The sequence below is a fragment of the Plasmodium knowlesi genome, assembly GCF_000006355.2.
Source record: "Plasmodium knowlesi strain H genome assembly, chromosome: 9".
Taxonomy (NCBI): domain Eukaryota; phylum Apicomplexa; class Aconoidasida; order Haemosporida; family Plasmodiidae; genus Plasmodium; species Plasmodium knowlesi.
Genome location: NC_011910.2, coordinates 77,508 through 97,862, shown reverse-complemented (window position 1 = coordinate 97,862; position 20,355 = coordinate 77,508). Strand labels below are relative to the sequence as shown.

Below are 20,355 nucleotides of genomic sequence, written 5' to 3'. Positions count from 1 at the left end.
TTAAGGCATTGTCAATTATGCTTCTTCAGTTTATCATCAAAATAATTGAGAGCAAAGAGGTACGCATTGTCTGGATTTGTCTTCACTAATTTTGCGATGAACTCTGAAAGGACTTCCTCCAAGTACGGGGGAACATTGTACTTGTCCAGGTTCAGCTTGTCCACCTTTTTAAATTGGAACGAATTTGTATTCTCCATAATGACACTGTGGGAAGAAGAAGGGCTTTAAAGAAATGGAATGAAGATTTAGCCACAACAAATTAAATGACCATTTGTTTAGCCTTTATATATGAATCAAATGTGTATACTTGCGTATATACTCATATTATATGTGCACATTTGCATTTCACCGAAGAGGCAGAGAGACACGCCAAAAAAAAAAAAAAAAAAAAAAAAAAAAAAAAAAAAAGGTGCATACTTCGCAGACGTGAAGAGATGGGTAAACTTGTGTTGGACATGGCCTCTATACCGTACGGTCTTTCCTTAGTGAAGATTGAGAAGTTTGCGTCGATCCTACAGTAAGCGCTACGAACATTCTGGGCCATCCGGTGATAGTTTGTTTTACGCAAACATATGATGATGGCCCAACGAGGAGAAGCATCCCTTTGGATCAAAAGTCAATTTTGGAATAACTCCTTTTTTGTTTTACTAAACTTTTTTTTTTTTTTTTTTTAACATTCTTCATAACGCTCCACAATTGTTAACATTTATCGAAACTTAAATTTTAATTTTATAATTAAATGAGCAAAAAAAAAAAATGTCGTGTTATTGTGTTGTCTATATGGTATGTTATTTTAATTTAAGCATGTTGGTTAAAGAAAATGCAAAAAAAAAAAAAAAAAAAAAAGAGGAAACAATGAATGGTAAGAAAAAAATAAGAAAGTAAGGACAATAAAAATTGAGCTGTAAAAAAAAAAAAAAAAAAAGAGGGGAGAATAAATTCCTTTTTTAATTCTACAAAGTAGAGTTATGGCTGCAAGGTACATATATGGGTTAATACAATATGAAAAAAATAATCCAGTGGACGGGTTATAAGTAATCCTACCCCCTTTTCAGTATATATCCTGGCACAGCTTTGATCACTACGTGAGCCTGTGTGCGTAGGAAGTGTAAATAGTGTAGTGTGTAATAACTACGGGGCTATGTTTTGATATGTTGTGTTGTGTTTTTTTTTTTTTTTTTTTTCCTTTTAATGGGGGGGGATCAGGAAAATAAACTTTTCCGTAGGAAGCGCCCTTATTATGTAAAGTATGTTCTGTCCTTATGGCCTGGAGAGTATCTTCACCTTACTTGTGGGTACTTCCATAGAGAGGCATACGTTCTTGCAGGTAGATGCCCCCTTCACAATTTGGCGCTTCAGTGCCCTCCGTGGTTTGCATTACTGCTGACGTTTTTCATGTCTGAATAGTTGGCTAGATTAATCAAACTCTCTACGCTGTGTTTACGCGAATTAAGATTCATGTTGCTGTTGATGAGGTTTCGGTTCGGGTGGTAGTTGGCATGAAGCGCAATATTTGTACCACTTCCCATGACCGCATGCATACCTCTAACGGGGAGTGCATTCCTTGCACTTTCATTGGTAGAAATGCTACCATTCGGCATTCCCCTTTGCATTTCTGCGAAATCGCTGTGACCATCAATATCTACAATTTTATTATTTTTACCAAGCAAGTGTTGTAAATTTGTGGGGTGGTAAAAATCACTGCGGGTGTTACCTTCTGCAAGTACATGTGGAGGGATGGCATACCCACTGAAGGAATGATTGTTTCTCTGAACAACGCGATTATTGGGGTGGTTACAATTCTTTGTATCGACTGAACTACTATCATTGTAATTCATGTAACTTCTTACCATATTGGGATGAACCCTGGGGGGTTGTTCAAAGGCACTGGGATGGAGGTTGCCTTTTCCTGCATATCCGTTTAGGTGGTCGCCACTCATTGCTTTTTTGAAAAGATCAACGTTACTGCTATGGGCGAAGTGGTTATTCATGCCAACATTTCCATTTACAGTGTGTTCATTCCTTTGGGTGTATCTATTTGTGTTGTTGCCTTGGTTGTTGTGATAAGAATTGGATACGATTTTATTGGAATGGGGCTCATTTGGTAGGGTAAACATTTTCAAGTTGGGGTTGATCCTGTCGTTAGAGGGGGGGAAATTTCTCGCATTGGTGGGGTTCGCATCGCTCCTTGTGTGTGTATTTGTGGTACCCTGATTGATTCCGTTAATTGGGCTATCTGCTGCAAATGCGGTGACACCGTTGACACTGTTGACTCCGCTGGCACCGTTCACCCCGCTGAAGTGTTCCATCTGATTGACGAGACACGAGTGCGCTATGGATTGAAACAATTTTTCTATCTCGGGGTTAGCACGTACAAAGGAACACTGCCAAAATTTAAAGATGGGATTTTTAATAAGCTCAATAAAGGTAATGAGTAGTCCCCAGGGGTGCGGTCTATGAACTATTAGCCTCTCTAGCAAAATTCCAGTAATTTGTTCATTTACAATTTCCATTTTTGAAATGTTAAAAATCCAGAGGAGGAGACAAGAAAAGTAGTGAGTGTGAGCATTTGGGTATCTCAAATGGTTGGCGATGGAGGAGAGTAAATAATATCTTCCTTCCATGTCTAACGTATATGTCAGGTGTAGGATTATTTCCAGTGCAGGATGAGATTCTGAAACTTTATCAATCATTAAAATATGTGGAGGAAGTGACATGCCAATATATAACACTAGGGCATTTATCAATGCTATGTTGTACTTGGTTTTCAAATATAAAGCTTTCATTTTATTTTTGACAAGTAATTTTTTTTGAATTTTTTTTAAGGAGATAGTATTTCTGGTGATGAAATAATCATCGATGTACTTCTTTATATTATAGTCAATTAGAATAAACGTGAAGTTGTTTAGGATAACTGGTACTATCTTCATTTCTGGTAGGAGGTCTACTTTCAAATTCGGATAAAATGGATGGGGAAGCTTAAGATTCCTTGGGAAGGCGGACAGGATTAGATTCCTCAACTGGACACAATTTAAGGGGATGGAGTTACAAAATGAGAAATTGTATACACAAAGGAATTCTGGAAAATCGTGCAGCAAGATTAGGAGCATTCTAAGTGTCCCTCTGTAGAGTATTTTTATGGGTGGGGTTAGATACGCATTTTTTAGAAACACATAGAGGAATTCTAACAAGTAAATTAGTAACTTGTTGTATATACACCACCCTTTGGACGTTTTCAATATTTTTGGTAGAAATAATTTGTGGCTAATCAATTCTAGCCAGGCGAAGACAAATGTGGGTACACGTAATGGGTTCAGAATACACAGATAATATCCCAGGGCTAGGATTAACTTATTGTACGATTGTTCAAAATATTTCTCGTTTTTATTTATTTCGACAAGGATAGATAGGAAGAGGCGAAAGTATGGTCTTTGGTTAAAGTTCCTTTTATTCCTTCTAGATTCCTTCACTACGATTCTACAAAATACGTTCATCACTTTTTGGAACAGAATAAATGGCGAAATTTGTTGCGTGTCAACTAGTTTCATCATACAAATTATCATTTTCGCCAGGCCATCAAGCGACAGAGTGTCAATAGTGTCATCTAACTGGGAATTTCCTTCCAGTTTCGTAGGCTTCTCTACACTAGAAGTGCCTTCCTCCGCATGTCCACAGGCATAGCTATCGCGCAGGTCGAGATGGTAGTGGTATATGTCCTCGTCTTCACTGTCGTCATTGTTGTGGGTATCTTCCACATCGACCTCATCCTCGCAGGTCTCTTCTTCACTGGATTCTATCTCATCAATTTCTTCTTTTCCCTCTTCCAACTGTTTCCATGGTTGCTGCTCTTCTTCTTCTTCCTCCTCCATCTCGTAACTCTCACTGCCGTGATCGCCATCCTGTACCTGCGTTTCTTCCTCCTCGTCCGTTCCGTTGGCGTCGTCCTCCTCAGCATCCGTTTCGTCTTCTTCGTCGCTCTCAATTTGAGTTTCTCCTTCCTCGTCATCCTGCACCACCACATCATCTTCTTCCATGTCTTCATCCACTTCGTCATTACCATCACCAACCTCATCATCGTTGTCATCTTCTTCCTCATCCTCCGTTTCATTCACTTCCACATGGTCTGCTACTAGCTCATCCACTGGTGCTTCCTCCTCTTCCACCTCATCATCCAAATCTGCCTCATCTAGCACCTCATCTATCACCTCATCCAGTTGATCCTCCGTTTCATCCGCTTCTTCCGCTTCGTCTTCCCCCTCATCTGCACTTCCGTCCTGACTTACCGCCTTATAACTGCCTTCCAAATGGTAATCCATTTCATTCTGACAACCATCATTGTTCCTCCTCCTCATCTTGAAATGGGCATCCGATTTGTTAAATTCTTTTTCAGAGTTTGACACAAAATCGATGTCTGCGGATCCATTGATGGCAGAAGATAAATTCCTCAACATTTGGTTCTTTTTTAACTGCATTTTTTTTATCATCCTCTGTTTTCTTGATAAGGGGTCAAGGTCGAATTCTTCTTCGTCATCCGAAAGAGACTGCTCATAATCGGAAATATTTGAATAAAAAGTTAAATTTGTTGATTCTATGTAGGAATAATTTTCATCCGAAACTTGGGAGCATTTGCTGCTGCTGTTATTTTTTTCTCTTGGTTCTTTTGTTTCGTTGCTATTTGTCTTTTCTGCTTGTCTTTCATTTTTATCAAAACATTGTGGGCCCTCTTCTGCATTTTTGTTTATCACATTGTTTTTGTACAAGTGGGAGGATTCATCGTTTCCTCCACAGGTTTTAGTTTCATCAGTGGGAAGGCCTACATCGTTCGATATATTATTGTCCCCTTTTACGTACCCCCCTTGGGTGTGATCATTTCCTTCCTTTGGGAATTCTCTTTTCTCTGATGTTAGCGAAGTGTTATTGTTTTGGTGTTCACAATTTGTAGCGCCTAGAAAATCCGACTCCTTGTTTCCATTTGATCTGTTAGCACTATCTAACGCGTTGGTGGTTTTCCCCCTTTCGATTATGGGTCCATTGGTATTGACGGTGCTAATACAGGTCCCTCCTTCCACAGCTTTATAAATGCACACAGCAAAGAAATTATCCGTGTTGTTATCAATTCGTAGCAATCCTTGGTTGGATATGTTTTGAAAAAATTTAACATAGCTCTGGTTTGGATTATCCACATTCTTAAGGTTGATTAATTTTATCCACTGAAAGAAAAATATACTAATGATCTGTTCATGTTGTTTTGGAATTTTCTTCGGTTTGGGAACTACTCTGATACCTCCCACCCCTTTGTCCTTGAAATATGTATTATTTTTTTTCTTTTGCAGTATATTCCAGTCCGTGTTCAGGCAGAAATCGATTATCTGGGTCAGGGTGGTTATATATTTTGGGTTCATTAAAATTCTTAGATTTTTCCTGTATTCCCTCTTCGCTTGTGGCCTTGACTGGCAAAGAAGTGCATTTGCTCCGTTTCTCTTGTTCTTCTTACATATGGTGATATCGTCCACATTGCTCTTATTGTTGGTGCTAGTGCTCGTACTGAGGGTGGACTTGGCCTTTCCGTCTTTCTTGAGCAGGTTCACATCTTCACCCGTGGGTACCTTGATGCCTTCCACGTCTAATAGACCAAAATTGTCGACGCTTTTTAGTTCATTTTGAATTTTGTCGAAATCCTGCTCCTCAGTTAGGGCGCTTAAAAGATCTGCACTTAACTGGTTATAGTCCCCTTTAAAATATTCCAGTGGGTTTTTCAACAACTCGCTTTTTTTTATTTCGTTCAGATGAAAGTTCTTATTTGTCTTTGTACATTTCAATTCGAATGTTTTTTTTTCTTCTTCTCTTACATTTGGTGTGTCATTTGAGTAATTCAAGCCATCCTCCCGCTTTGTTCCACTTTCGCCCTGGGCGTGTTGTGAATTTCTACCATTTTGTACTTGTCCCTTTTTACTCTCCTCATCGGTGACATTCCTGTCCATCCCCACTGGGAGCATCATTTGATCCTTCTCCTGGTCATGCTTATTGTCATGCTTATTGTCATGCTTATTGTCACGCTCATCGTCACGCTCATCGTCATGTTCATCGTCATGCTCATCATCATGTTCATCATCGCTTTTTAAATATTCCTCATAAACTTGTAGCAGGTCTGAAAAAATGACGACATCTTTTTTTCCCTCAATCTTTTTGGCTTCCTGAGTTAACATTTCGATGGCGACGTTGGTATCAATTGGGGGGGTGTCGTTGAAAAAACAAATTTTGTTGGTCAGAATGTTCTGATCCTTTAGATTATTTAAAATGATGAATATATTTTCAAAATCCCTGTATCTGAAAATTTTGAAATCGATTAATATATTTCTCAACAGTACAATGACAAATTCTGTATTGGAATGGATGTTATCTATATCTGTGCTGAGTTGCCTCACAAGATAATTTTTATATTTCTGCATGTCAATCAAGTTGTACCTTATGAATCCACTTATCACATTTGCATTGAGTTTGTACATACCTTTATTGTGAAACTTTGCTTCTGAATGGTCCTTGTTTTGGTGGCCCCCCTGATTTGAGTTGCTATTCGTTGGGGAGGATAATTCGCTTCTCACTTTGGATACATTGTCTGGTTCTTTCTCCTTCACCAAATTCGATGCGGAAAAAAGGGAGTTACTACAAGTTGGTGAGTTGTCATTCGAAGGTGATGAAGAATAATCCGACATTATAAAATTCGTTATGTGTTCTTTTAAGGAGGGACATTTCTTTTTCAGCTTCTCCAGGATGCACAAAAATACTTCCAAGTATATGCCAGACGGGTCATTAGATCGATAAACCCAAGGTGTTTTATTATTGTTAGCGGGGATAACCTCAAAAAGAAACTTATAAATTCTGTTTGAATATGAAATGATTGTCTCGTTTTTATGTTGTGTTAGCGCTGCTATTTCTGGGATGGATTTAATTAGGTTAAATATGCTTCCATCCACAGACAGGCTATACAAAATGTGAAGACTGATTTTGTTAATATTGTCGCATGCCTTTTCGTTATTTATGTTAAACAATATGGGGGGTAAAATGAGGATGTCCTTAACGGCGTCTTTAAGTTGGTTAGTCGCAAGTTCTAATTTGTTCAGAATTTTATTCAGCGCTGAATTTGTGGCTGATGGGGTTGCTGATGGGGTTGCTGATGGGGTTGCTGATGAGGTTGCCGATGGGGTTGCTGATGGGGTTGCTGATGGGGTTGCCGATGGGGTTGCTGATGGGATTGCTGATGGGATTGCTGATGGGATTGCTGATGGGGAATTGGACTGAAGGGGTGTATTTTCATCTACATTCCGTTTCGCGTTGTTCGCACTTTGTTCCGTCTTTATAGCACCATTTATATTGTAATCTGTGTTGGTCTTTCTGGCTACCGTGGGATCACCTTTTGGCATTCCAATTGAGGGTTCATTAACTGTCCGCTTCTCCTCGTTCATATTATTAGGATATTCTATTTTTTCTTCCTTCTTCTGTAAGTTCGAATTTGAGAACAAGGCATGCATGAGGGTACCACCTCCCTGTTGATTATTGCCTACATTCACATCGTTTACTTTTGTGTACAGTTTGGCTAGCGCCTTCGCAGCGGCATGTAATTTTTTCAGCGGGGCTATGTTTAGGAAATCTTTATATATTTGGAGCTGATTATTCGTCACAGGCGATACTAACTTTAGATGGTGGGCCATTTCTAGTTGCACTTTTTTCGTGTTCATAAGATGAATGGGATCATTAAGAGTGATTCTATTCTCTTTTGCTACTTGTCTGGATAAAAGTGTAGGTTCCAAGGCTTCATTAATGTCTTTGATAGCCTTTTCAATGACTGCTTGTTCGACTAGACTGCAACCTAATTCTAGGTTATCTGCACTTAGAATTTGAACCACTTGTTCGATTAAAACCTGGTCGTTGCAATCCTTCGTGCTTGTTTTTTCTAACCAATGTCTCAAATGATGCGTTAGCGAAATACGCAGAGGTTCTTTACAAGTAACTAAGGCTAACGAACCAGCTAGCGATGAAATCATAATATGGGCCGCTTTCCGAATTAGAGATTCATCTTTTTCTAGGCAGAAATCCTTACATACAACTTCTCTCGTTGTAACACAAGATATAGCTACAGATCGGTCTAATATAGCCGAGATGATTTCCCTAATGGCTTGATAGAACGCTATAGTAACAAGGCTTTTTAAACCTGGCTGGATTTGAAAAAGGGCTATGGATGGAGATATAACCACTGCACTGTTCAGGCTCTGCAAAAACTTACTACTGTTAATTTTGTTATTAATTAAATTGCTGTCAATGGAAATTTCAGGGGTATCCATATTGTCGTTACTGTTGTAGTAGTTGGCAGTACCGTCGTAGTAGTCGTTACCGTTGTCATAATAATCGGCGTTGTTATAAGAATTGATATTGCGGATATAGCTAGCACCAGTGGCATAGCTCACATTGGATGGATGTTGCTCATCCATCGTATTTAGATTTTTACCTCCGATACCAGGCACCTTCTTGTGGTAGCTAGAATTTATTAGATTTATATCTGGGGGTGGAAAAGTGGAAACTAAGGTCATGTCATTTGTCAAGGCATTAACTCTGTCGGCATCATCTTTGCTCCATTCGGAATCGACATAATCAACGTTATAATTTGGAAGGTTATTGTTTCTTCTAGTGTACTCCACTTTTTCCGGGATGAACTTGGGCCTCGGTAGCACATTATTTGGCACACTACTTCGCGCACTACTTGGCATATCCCTGACGCTAACATTTGCTGCATTTTCTCGCTCGTCCATTCTCGGGTGTAGAGTCAATTCACCTTCTACTCTACCTATATGACTATTAATAAAATTTGTTCGGCCTTCCCTATGGGTGAGATTTTTCAGATCCTCACTTACAGGTAAAGCGGTACTATTCTCCTGGTTGTTGCTATCACCTTTTGGTATGCGCAACTCACTTTTTCTATTTTGTGCGGCACTTCGCTTACTCAGTAGGGTGGTTTTATTCTGAAAAGCATGAATATCTAAGGCCAGATTTTTAAACAGAATTTCTACCTCAAATATTGTGTACGTCTTGACATTTGGGAGTTCATGTATTTCTGTCAGTAAGCATAGCATAGTTGTGGTCCAAGGATTGGGGGGCTTAAAATTTTTCGATAATTTTATAGATTCTAAAATTCTGCATACCATTGGTAGTATGCAAACTAGGCAGCCTTTTTCGTAGGCTTCAAATAGAACTAACTTTAGATCTAAGATTTTCGATTTTAGGGGTCTATTTCTCCCTAAAGTTATGAACCCTAACCAGGAGCCTAAATTTTTCAGAACTGTTTTAAATGCACTAACTTCTTTCAATTCGTTTATGTATTTGAACAGGATGAGTATGCAGTCGTATGTCATATTGATGATGGTATCCATAAGCATAGGATAGCTTAGTTTATCAATAAATTCCAGGAAAACTTCGTGAAGGTTTACTTCCTTGGAGGCCCTGGATTTAACAATGTAAAAGGCTAGCCAGTTGTAGTGCTCTGGCTGCATAACTTCTTTTAATATTTTAATTTTTTCATCAATATTGAATGAGCAGAGTGTGTTAAAAATGCTAAAAACTTCGCCTATTATTAGAGGTGACGGTACAGTAATATTTTTGGTTAAATCTGTATTGTCCATTAGGCATTCTATTTGGCCTAATCCGAACCCCCCGATGTTGTTTAGGCTTAAATTTGGTGGAAGCTTAACCTGCACTCGATCATAGAACGATTCCATTATTTGGCACAATTGCTCCTCTTTGTCCCTGCTGGTTGGATTGTCACTTACTACGTTGTTGCCAATGGTCATGCCGATGCCTTCACCCTTATCGTCATTCAGATTAACATTCGGGAGTTTGATTCCTTCTGGCGTACTGGCATATTTGGAACCATCGATCAATGTGCTCATTCCGATTTCTCCTGCATGCTCGTTGAGTATGGAAGCGTTACTGAGGGATACAATTTCCCTACCCCCAAGGTTGAACGGGTTTTCCTGGGTGGTTAAAATTCGGTTAATTGGGTTGCTTCCATTTGGAGATATGTAGGACCGATTGGAATAAAGCTGACTCATGGCACCAAACGGGGTGCTTGGCTTATCGCCGTTTAGTAGGTTCACATTGGTAGTGATGTTTTGGTTCTTAACCGGCGAGGACGAGGTGTTTATGGTTACGTTGAAGTTACTATTTACGTTAACGTTTATGTTATCGTTTATGTTACCTTTTATGTTATCGTTCATGTTACCTTTTATGTTATCGTTCATGTTACCTTTTATGTTATCGTTCATGTTATCGTTTATGTTTTTATTCTTAAGAACATTATCAGTTCTAATTAGGGTGTGATGATTGCCTTGCTGGCTGATTGGCTGATTGCTTTGCAGGTTGGACTGCAAATGTGGGTGGTGTTGCACAGGGCTTGAGTTATTTGGTAAAATGTCACTGATGTAGGATAGCACGTTTTCATTAGCTACATTGGCGCCATTGCCGCTGCTTCCCTTAAGCATATTGTTCAGGGCGTTGGCGATAACGCTGTTATTGTTATTACCGGTGCTGTTGCTCGAACCGCTGAGGATGTTACTTAGAGTTGTATTGTTGACAAGGCCCGTAGGCATGGTTGTGCCCATGGAGGAAATTAAATTATTTATATTCTTGAAATTATTGACATTATGAGTTGAAATTTTGTTGACCTCATCAGTAGACGCCTGAGATATATTCGTTTCAGTTGTACTACTGTTTGCACCAATTTCTGCGAGGTGTTTTATTTTTAATATTGTAGACGCATCTATGTAAGGTAAACTTCTGAAGTGCTCTGGAAGGGTGTTCAATAAATTGCTGCAATGAATAATGTATTGCGGGTTGTACTGCCTTAAGGTAGTAACGGCTATTAAGGAAGACAAAAAACTAGGGTAACATATTAGAGAATCTTCAAACTGTTCCAAAGCCGTAATTCCAAAGTTGAACATTTTAGTATCATTTCCTTTTTTAAGAGCTTCCAGAATGCACTTCAATGCAACGGCCAGGGTATTGCCATAGGATAATAATAAGTTGTGCTTTACTAATTTTCCAAATAGCTGTGCAGTGGTGTTCAGCTCTTCTGAGGGATATTTTGGGAAGAACCTACACTCATTAAAGAGAATTAATAACATTGATTTATACACATCATTATTTTTGGACCCTTTGGGAGAACATGACAAGCTCTTCATGATATCTATCATCGTGTCCACTGTAATTTCCCCCGTGTACAGTTTCGCGAAATACCCATTCACCTCAACCTCATGTTCACTGAGGAACGCATTGTCCACCTGAACATTTATGTTGAAATTGTTATTCATTTTCTAGGACATGTTTTGTTTTTACTGTACCTATAGTGTGTATTCTATAATGCGGTATTGTATAATGCGGTACTGTATGACGGGGTACTGTATGACGGGGTACTGTATGACGGGGTATTTTATAATGCGGTATTGTATAACGTAGTATCGGGCAATTTATATATTTTCAGAGCGCCCCTTTTCTGATTCGCCTTCTATTCCTTCAACCTTCTTCTCTTTACTTGTACGCTTACAATATATACGGGCGCGGGTACGTATACTTTGGAATGTGCCTCGGTGCGAATACAAGTGGGGACGAGCGCATATATGTGCGTACATATACATATGTAAGGTTTTTTAAGCCTGTATGTACATGCCAGTTTATCTGCAAGCATGCGGCGTGAACATATATACACGTACGCATATGTGCATGTATCCCCTCTTTTAAAATTTTCCCTTTTTTGCCCTTCTCTCACTTTGTGTGTTGGCGTGATACTGTTTTCTTGTCGAAAATACGTACCCAGGCTTTTTGCAAGCTCAGCAAAAATTGTGGAGCTTTTTTTTTTATCTTCTATATGAGCGTAAAATACAGCAAAGCAAAATAAATCTTAAAAACAATTTTTTCTTTTTTTTTTCTTTTCAAATATATTTGTATTATACATTTGCTCATTTGGTTACGCATTCATTTGTTCGTTTGTTCGTGTGTTCGCTTTGTCGATTGTTCATTTATTTGTTTTATTAGCCCACTGACTGTTTTTGATTTTTTTTTTTTCTTTCCACACGGAGCTTTTATTTTTTCTATAAGTATGTACATATTACATTTTTTTTTTTTTTTTTGCTACATTTTTTTTTTTTTAATATGCAAAGATGATGTGTTGGTGCAATCTTCTATTTTTTAAGCGCACATCAGTCACCATAACGTGGATGGAACGTCCCTGGGATTATGAGTATAGCAACGTTTGGGTGTCCTTCATGAAGCGCTCCCTTGGTGCTATTAAGCGTACTCGAGCGTGCGCCATGCGTACACTTGGGAATATGCTTATGTGGGAATTGCGCACACGTATATGGCTATGCGTATAGGTATAAGTGTAGTTACTTGTATAGGCCCAGGTGCAGGTAAAAAATATGCTGGCGTTTATTGCCACACCCATGCGTGCACGCTTTTATTTCACATATAAAAGGCGGCAGGCACACTGCGCGCTGAAAGGGGTTGGGAACCTGGTTATAGTCGCATGCATCAAAATTTCAGGGAGCTACCATCCTTTCTACATGCATTTCTGAGTGTCAATTTGGTTCATTCGCAATGAGCACATGTATGTATGTGCACATGTATGTATATGCACATGTATGTACATACGTGCGATCATACATGTTTCAAGTGTTCCGCCTTATCGTCTCGGATTTTCGTTTTTCCAATTTCTTTTTATTTTCCCCCCTTGTAAATTTTTCTCACAACACTTTTTTTTTTTTTTTTGAGTTATGAAACTTGCGCGATGCCATATATTTTATTCCGCTAAGCAACGAATCATTTTAAAAACCTTATAAGTGAAGAATTGCCATTTAAATTTGAAAAAGGGAGTTTCTTTCGATGGAAAGATTGAACTGCCTATTTTGTTAACAATTTTTTTCAGTATACCAATGGGGGTTAGGACCTTTCAGTTCTATGTTTTTTTTTTTTTTCTTTCTTTCTTTTTTTATTTTAATTTGCTAGGGTCTTAATTATAATATAAACTTTACAAATGTGTGTACTTTTTCCTGACGTTTACGATTTCGTTTATGTACACATGTTACGGTGGAGATAAGATTTGCGTGTTGCTGGCGTGCGCTACTGTTAGGATAATTTTATGGAAACACGTTGATTCGTTTTTGTGCCCGTACTTGCACGAGTAGGTAGGAATCTTTTCGCAAAGGGAAGTGATGGAAAAAAAAACATAAAAGGGAAAGATGAAAAGCAAACGAAAAAAAAGGAAAAAGAAATATCACAGAGAAATCTTTTTTAATGCCACTTCCCCTTTGAAAAGTGCACACAGGGTTGAAAAAATAGTATACATGACAGTTTTGTTCTGAAGTAGAATTGGCGCATCAATTTGGCATATCAGTGTAGGTCAAATCGTTCTTAAGGGTGAATAGAAGTTTTCTTTTATTGTAGTGCTGAGACATATAGAGTGGTTATTTCTTCCCGTGAGGGTAAGACTGTTAAAAGCTAGATTATTTTCATAAATGTTCGAATATTCAAATGTAAATATCCCCACACACATGTAAATGCTAGTAGCAACGAGTGAGTCTTTTGTTCTAGATAAGCACAGAGGCATGGCTTTTAATTGAGTAGATTCGGTTTAAGCGTATGCGAAGAGCGCGACTGGGAGTATGTGCTCAACCGTTGGGATAAATCAAACATTTTTTCCCCCAACGGTTGTGTACATTATGTCATGAATATTTTTTTTTTTTTTTTCACAAAAGTGTTTATTTGTTTGCAGTGTTTCAATGTAAAAATGATAATATGTGGAAAAATTGTTGCCTTTTCAATATCGATATAAGGGAGTGCCTATCTTAGAAAGATATCTTGAAATGTTCTTATTTTTATGTATCACTTTTAAGGTACAAACTGAACGGCAAAAAGTAATGCGGTAGCCGGTTAGCCTATTCAGAAATTGGACATAATAAAAAAACTTGTTGATGTTTCTTTCGACTTTAGTGACAAATAAAAAAAAAAAAAAAGAAAAAGAAAAGAAAAAAAGATGGAATGAAAACCAGTAGTGGGGATAGCCAAAAGTTCGCATAAATTTTGTAAAAAGGATGAATAGTACAGACCCACGCAGGGTTAGCAAAAGCTCCCATCAAGATATGGTCACTTCGGAACAGACACGAAACAGGATTAAATAAAAAGGAAATTCAATTTTCCTCTTTTTTTTTTTTTTTAACAGTTTTAATTGTGTTATTAAAAAGAATAGAATTTGAATTATTTTATTTATTTATTTATTTTTTTTTTATACATTTACATAAAGTACAAATGCATAGCAATAAAGCTTATGTTGATGATTTTCAGAAATACTTTAAAGAATATAACGTTTATTTACACAAATAGGAATAAGTGTTTATTCTATTTATTCAATTAATACAAAACATATATATATATAAAATGGAGTAACAGAAACACATACCTGGGATGGATGCGGATAGATTCATCCACGCAGGGTTGGGGGGGGGTGATATGTTTTGTTGGTTGACTTGTATGTGTACGCCCTTGTAAATACGTCCATACACAAACCTATGCATATACATACCCCAAGGTGTACACGCACATATGCATTTAAAAGGAGAATCAAATAAAATTTTAATTAAACTTTTTTAACCACTGATGGAGGGGGGTGTGTGGAAAAAAATGAAAAAAAAAAAAAAAAAAAAAAAAAAGAATACAATGGCGTTAAATGTAGTTTTTTACAGTTAAAAATCTACAGACGTTTAGGTATCCTTAATTTGTAATTCTTCTTTCTTTAATTTCTTTAAATACTTTGGATTTTTTTTAAGGAAATTTTCTCTAGACACTTTCCCAAATTCTCCCTTGGCAATTTTATATTCCGTTCTGGTAAAATTTTGGTAGACACTAAATCCGAAAATTTTGGAGGTGCAGTAGGAAGGAGTTTTCAAAGTAGCATAGTAAGGATAGGTTTGCAGAAGTATATGAGGAAAGGATGTCCCAAAGAACGAACCATCCAAATATACTTTGTCCTCGTCATGTATTTTGTATATCTCTTGACACAGTGGACAATAAATATGTACTTTAGCAATTTTAATTTGATCAAACAAACCAATTGGAAGTACATTGTGTTGAGAGCAACTAACTCTTGGGCATCTTCCAAAATCGCCCTTGATATACTTGTCCTTCATTAATGACAGCCCTTTGGGGGTTGTAATAAATCTTGCGTGGATTAATGAATATAAACAAACAGCATCCTTTCCAAATACGTTCTTAGCATCATCTTCATCAGGAGCATCTCCAGCTACTATGGATAGTAAATGATTAAAATTTGGAATCTCAGATTTTAAGCCATATAAATTGAAGGAATCTGTAATGTACTCATTATCTACCTCGACTAGGAAATTACTGAGGGCTCTACTGCTGAACCATTTTACCCACGATGTACTTTTATCTGACTTGGAATCGTTGCCATCTTTATTCGAGTCGCTAATATTCATTTTGTCCACTTCGGCTTGAATATGTGTCTGTGTCTGTTACTACCGTGTGGTATTAACTGTTTTTTCCTATCTTATCTTATGCATACACATATGTACACATTAGTAATAGTTGTGCAGCGTGTAGGGATGCACGCAGGAGGGGAATGTTGTAAATTTAATCGCCACTATTTTCTCTACCTCTTTCGGTATCAAGCAAACATAACAAAAAGGGGAACTAGTTTTACTCTTCTCTTATGACAGGTCGGTCAAGATATGCGAATCTTTTAACAAACTTTCACAAATGGGTTGTTGAAATTTGTAAAAAAGGAGCCTTTATTTTTGAATACTTCAAGCATGCGTTTTTTTGTTCTACTTCTCTTTTTTTTTTTTTTTTTTTTTTTTTTTTACAGATGGTTGGAATACCTATCTCTGTTGGTTCCTTTCCGTATTTGTAAGAACGATTGACACAATTAGCTCCAAAACGTGCTGTTATTATTTCTTTGAAAGTGCGATCGCGCGGTGGATGGGCTACTAACTGCTGGTCTTATATAAACACATATATATATATATATATATAAATATGTACGTGATGTACATTCCCCGGGGGGGAGGACCTCCTCTTTGACCTTTAGGGGAAAGGGGGGAGGGGGAACTGCTAAAAGTTACCACCACTTAACTTGACGAAGAAGCTACAAGAGTTGTATACATGAATGCGGGTAAAGAGCACAAGTTCAGAGGATACATACATATAAATAATAATTACATGTACGTACACTCATGTATGCATTATATGCATATCTTCTCGTGGGGGAGAATTAATTACGCTTTGGTTATATTTTTCTATTATGTCAGTATTAATTAATATAGCATAGAGATACGTATCCTTCGGCATTTTCTTTTTTAATTTCATCATGGAGTAAGAAAAAAGAAAAAAAGAGAAAAAAAAAAAAAAAATTAGAGATATGCAAACATTGGCGATAGCGGAAATAGTGGTGCAAATGCGTAATTATTTTTATTTCTCCTTTGCGATTTCGATTGGCAGGGGGGCTTAATTTTCCCCCTCCCGCACTTTTGGCAGATTGCCGTGAACAAGGAAAAGCGCGTACGTGTGAAATTGTATTATGATTAATCTATGTTTAATAAAATTCATGTACATGCATAGTGCATCTTATGTATGCACATGGTAAGAATTGTTAACCTGTTATGTTCATTAGGCATGCCAACGTGATAACCACTTCGTGAAAATAATAACCCCACCCTTTTCGCCTGGTAAGGTAAGAGCATGAGCAATTTTCGGCTGTGTGAAATTTAAGAACATACACGTGAATTACCTGTGAATTACATGTGAATATAGCTTCCGTTTTGTGAAAAAACTTTTATTCACCGCACAACGTAGTATAAATTAATTTGGAAGTGTCGTACATTTTCCCTACATGATGTGTGTGTGTGTGTATGTTTTTTTTTTTTTTTTTTTTTTCCATACGGGTTATGTGAATAAGAAGTTATATGCTTATCTGTACGTTCAATGTTTGCTTGATATGTGAAATTAAAAGAAGTGCAATCAGGATTATACATACAGATAAGGAAAAGAAAAAAAAAAAAGGGGATGGAATGAGATAAACACTATGTGAATTCCTCCTTTCTGTGAGGGGATGGAATATAATGGGAGAGAGGCTGTGTTGTGCCTTAAATGTGTTATCTTTTTTCTTGTCCCATTTTGTGATGATCACGTTGTTACGTGGTTGGTCCATCTTTGAGTTGGAATCGGTGACAAGTGTCCATGGGGTTAGGACAATTTCGCGGCAACATTTTACCCTTTACGACGCCCACACTTCGCCAATTTTCTATTCTCATGCGTTGCGCAAACATTCAGGAGGCATTTTTGACAGTGCTATCATTTTAATTTTTAAGACATGCCAATTTTGCGCATCCAAGAGGTATCCTAGCACGGCCAATATATAATAGTGTAGAAGTGCGCGAATATGAGTTTCCAAGTTAGGACGATTCTTAGGTGAAATGGCCCCCCCCCCACAGTTATATCCCCTTTACAACGTGTACTTAATTTATATTTAAAATGAATTAAAAAAAAATGGTAAAGTTATTCGGGGGTATTTCATCCTCTGTGTGCGCTGATATTTGCTTTTTTTTTTCTTTTTTTAAAGAAGTCGGTAAAAGACAAAAATGCGAAGTGTGCAGTTTTAAAAAAAAAAAAAATTCAAATACAAGCTTGTGGACAAATGTATTCTGCGTATTCACATCAAACGTCAGCGATGCATCGAGGGATGCATTTCGCCTTAGCAAACGCATAATCGTAACTAAAAATGAAAGTAATTTTTTTTTTTTTTTTTTTTTTTAATTTTCTGCAAATCAGGGGATGTGCCATGAGAAAGTAGTCCCCTCATAAAGTGTATCAATTGTTTGCAAGTACATATGGGAGTGTCGCCAGGGGGACATTTCACTCTGCACAAATGTTACCAAACGGATAGTACATTTGGCCAAGAGGTATAGCTTTGGTTGGGGATAAGTTTGTGTTACAGGAAATAGATGTTCTTCATATTGTTCAGGTGGTAAATATCTACTCCTTTTTTTTTTTTTTTCTTTTCTTCTCCTTACGCACACTTCTTATCGACAATATTTTTCACGCCATATTCCTCGTACTCACTTTTTGTCATACAGAACTGTGGGAACGTGCCGAGGGAGGACAAAATGGAAGCACCTATAAAGCAATTGCATTTCCGATCGGCCCCTTTGCTATAGATAATTTGTGTGCTCTTCTCTTTTATTGTGTCTATAAAAGGTAGGTACGATTTTAAAATTCCAACAAAGTTATGAAACATGGTGGATTCTCCAGTCACTATCAGGAAGTTTAGAACTTCATCTAGGTTCATATTTGCAGATATAAAAGATAAAATTCCTTTTTTTATAAAATCTTGTAGACCATCGAATATTTCAAAGTAAGCATCAATTTGGTCTGAATTGCATATGTTGGAGTTTTTATCAGCTGGGTTGTCTGGTACTTTCTCAACAACTGAACTGTTGGCATTAATCTTGTAATTATGTTTGTATAAAACTGGAAGTTTTAACGTTTTTAGGGAATCATAAAATGCGTTGAAATCCATATTATGTAGTGTTGTTATTCCGGTTAATTTACTTATACTATTTTGGTTGTATTTTTTTTTAAAAAAAATATATGGGAAAATAAGTCTTAACGATTCACATGTATTTTGATCTATAGTAGTTCCATCGGGTAATTTATAACTGGTGCTACTTTCATTCTTGTTTTCATTTTTTTTAATTTTATCAACCATGAGATGACTTTCATTGCCTAAGTTTTCTTTTATATGACTAGCTACATGAAGAGATCCCCAAAGATAATACGATTTTGTAACCAATGGACATTTTAAAATTCTAATTTCATTGCTCTTTTTTTCACCACTTTGATTTTTCTCAATAGTAAAGTAGGGATATATTTTAATATTTTTTACATTTTCTAGATAGGCTAGATAAATTCGATCGATTAGGTCTCCTCCTATGGGAACCTCTTCGATGTGTTTTTGAAAGATATACCCTTCTTGTATTCCACACAGGTTGGTGCAATTTCGTTCAACGTTTAGAACTAGACCAGATGTCCTTGCGCATCCATAGCAGGACAAAACACTTCTTCTGGAGAGGAATAACTGATATACATTGTGCGTTTCGAACATCAATTCTGTAAATTTTTCTCGATATTGTCTATCTGTTTTGTTTGGCTCTGTTAACAAAATAGGATGGTCTTGAAAATTATCATCCAGTGCTTTACTCCCTGATATATCTTCCAGGAGTTTTTCCATTACGTCAAAATTGATGTCGTATTTGCTGCTATTATTATCGTCATATATGTATTTCATCCCGTATAGAAGTTCCACATTATCTCTTTTTATTTCTGGTAATAAAGGGAAAATTGTATGTTTTAGGGTAGCATTGTGGACTATCGGTAACCCTAGAATTAAGTTAGAACTGTATCTGGGTGAGCACTCACCTGAGTACCCTGCTCGCATCTCCCCATCGTTCACATCTAAAATTATGGTTTGTATGTTCTGAAACATTTTTCGGAACGCACAGTAAGGAGTGCGGGGGGTGAAGAAGAAAAAAAAGAGGTGCTACAGCCTCCTTTTGAGTCCTCTATTATCTTTCTTCTGTAGGCTTTTTTCCCTTGGTCTGTCCTCTGCACAATTGTCATGACCAGTGTGCGTATTGCTAGGCGCGGTAGGGAGAAATAATCACGTGGAGGATGTCCCAATATTGTCATTAACTGTGCCTCCTTTACAGCATTGAGAAGTAGTCATTTGATGATTTTGCCTTCAGATATGTTTTTACTTTTTAGGGTTCAATTCTCCCTGTGTTCTGTTTATTCATTGGTGTTTGCTTGCGCTCTGGTTTACACTTTTTCATTCCTACGCGGAGACAATTGTATGTTCGCACATTTATGTTCGAACATTTATGTTCGCTCTTGTGCACATAAAATGGCTTGGGGGTGATGGCACCGTATCATCTGCTACTTCTCCTCGCGTCCCCAGGAAAACACGATTTCAGTCAGAGCATGATTTTGTCACTACTACTACTGCTACAACTATTGTTGTCACTTAGCATTTGTCATTAATTAATAAACATGCTTGATGAAGTTTCTTACCTCTCGGTTTAGCGGGTGAAATGCAGGGATACTCCGGGGGTGAAAATACATGCACTGTTGGCACTACGCTTTGTTGTTTTTTCCCCTTTGTTGAGTGAGGTGCGCGGGGTGATAAAATAGGGGCAGTCCTTTCTATAATTGCTTCCACGAAATGGCACAGAACGGTACAAAATT

At 37.4% G+C, this 20,355-nt stretch overlaps 4 protein-coding genes across 4 annotated transcripts; all 4 read right to left on the bottom strand.

The window, feature by feature from the left end:
* Positions 1 to 11: 11 nt before the first annotated feature.
* On the bottom strand, positions 12 to 197 carry PKNH_0901500 (conserved Plasmodium protein, unknown function; the record flags this gene model as incomplete). Its single annotated transcript, XM_002259003.1, has 1 exon — positions 12 to 197. One exon carries the CDS (start codon positions 195 to 197, stop codon positions 12 to 14), a length of 186 nt encoding a protein of 61 aa, XP_002259039.1.
* A 1,158-nt stretch (positions 198 to 1,355) lies between these two features.
* PKNH_0901400 (CCR4-NOT transcription complex subunit 1, putative) lies at positions 1,356 to 11,357 on the bottom strand (the record flags this gene model as incomplete). Its single annotated transcript, XM_002259002.1, has 1 exon — positions 1,356 to 11,357. One exon carries the CDS (start codon positions 11,355 to 11,357, stop codon positions 1,356 to 1,358), a length of 10,002 nt encoding a protein of 3,333 aa, XP_002259038.1.
* A 3,441-nt stretch (positions 11,358 to 14,798) lies between these two features.
* PKNH_0901300 (casein kinase II beta chain, putative) lies at positions 14,799 to 15,533 on the bottom strand (the record flags this gene model as incomplete). Its single annotated transcript, XM_002259001.1, has 1 exon — positions 14,799 to 15,533. One exon carries the CDS (start codon positions 15,531 to 15,533, stop codon positions 14,799 to 14,801), a length of 735 nt encoding a protein of 244 aa, XP_002259037.1.
* A 2,588-nt stretch (positions 15,534 to 18,121) lies between these two features.
* PKNH_0901200 (actin-like protein, putative) lies at positions 18,122 to 19,597 on the bottom strand (the record flags this gene model as incomplete). Its single annotated transcript, XM_002259000.1, has 1 exon — positions 18,122 to 19,597. One exon carries the CDS (start codon positions 19,595 to 19,597, stop codon positions 18,122 to 18,124), a length of 1,476 nt encoding a protein of 491 aa, XP_002259036.1.
* Between the last annotated feature and the right edge of the window lie 758 nt (positions 19,598 to 20,355).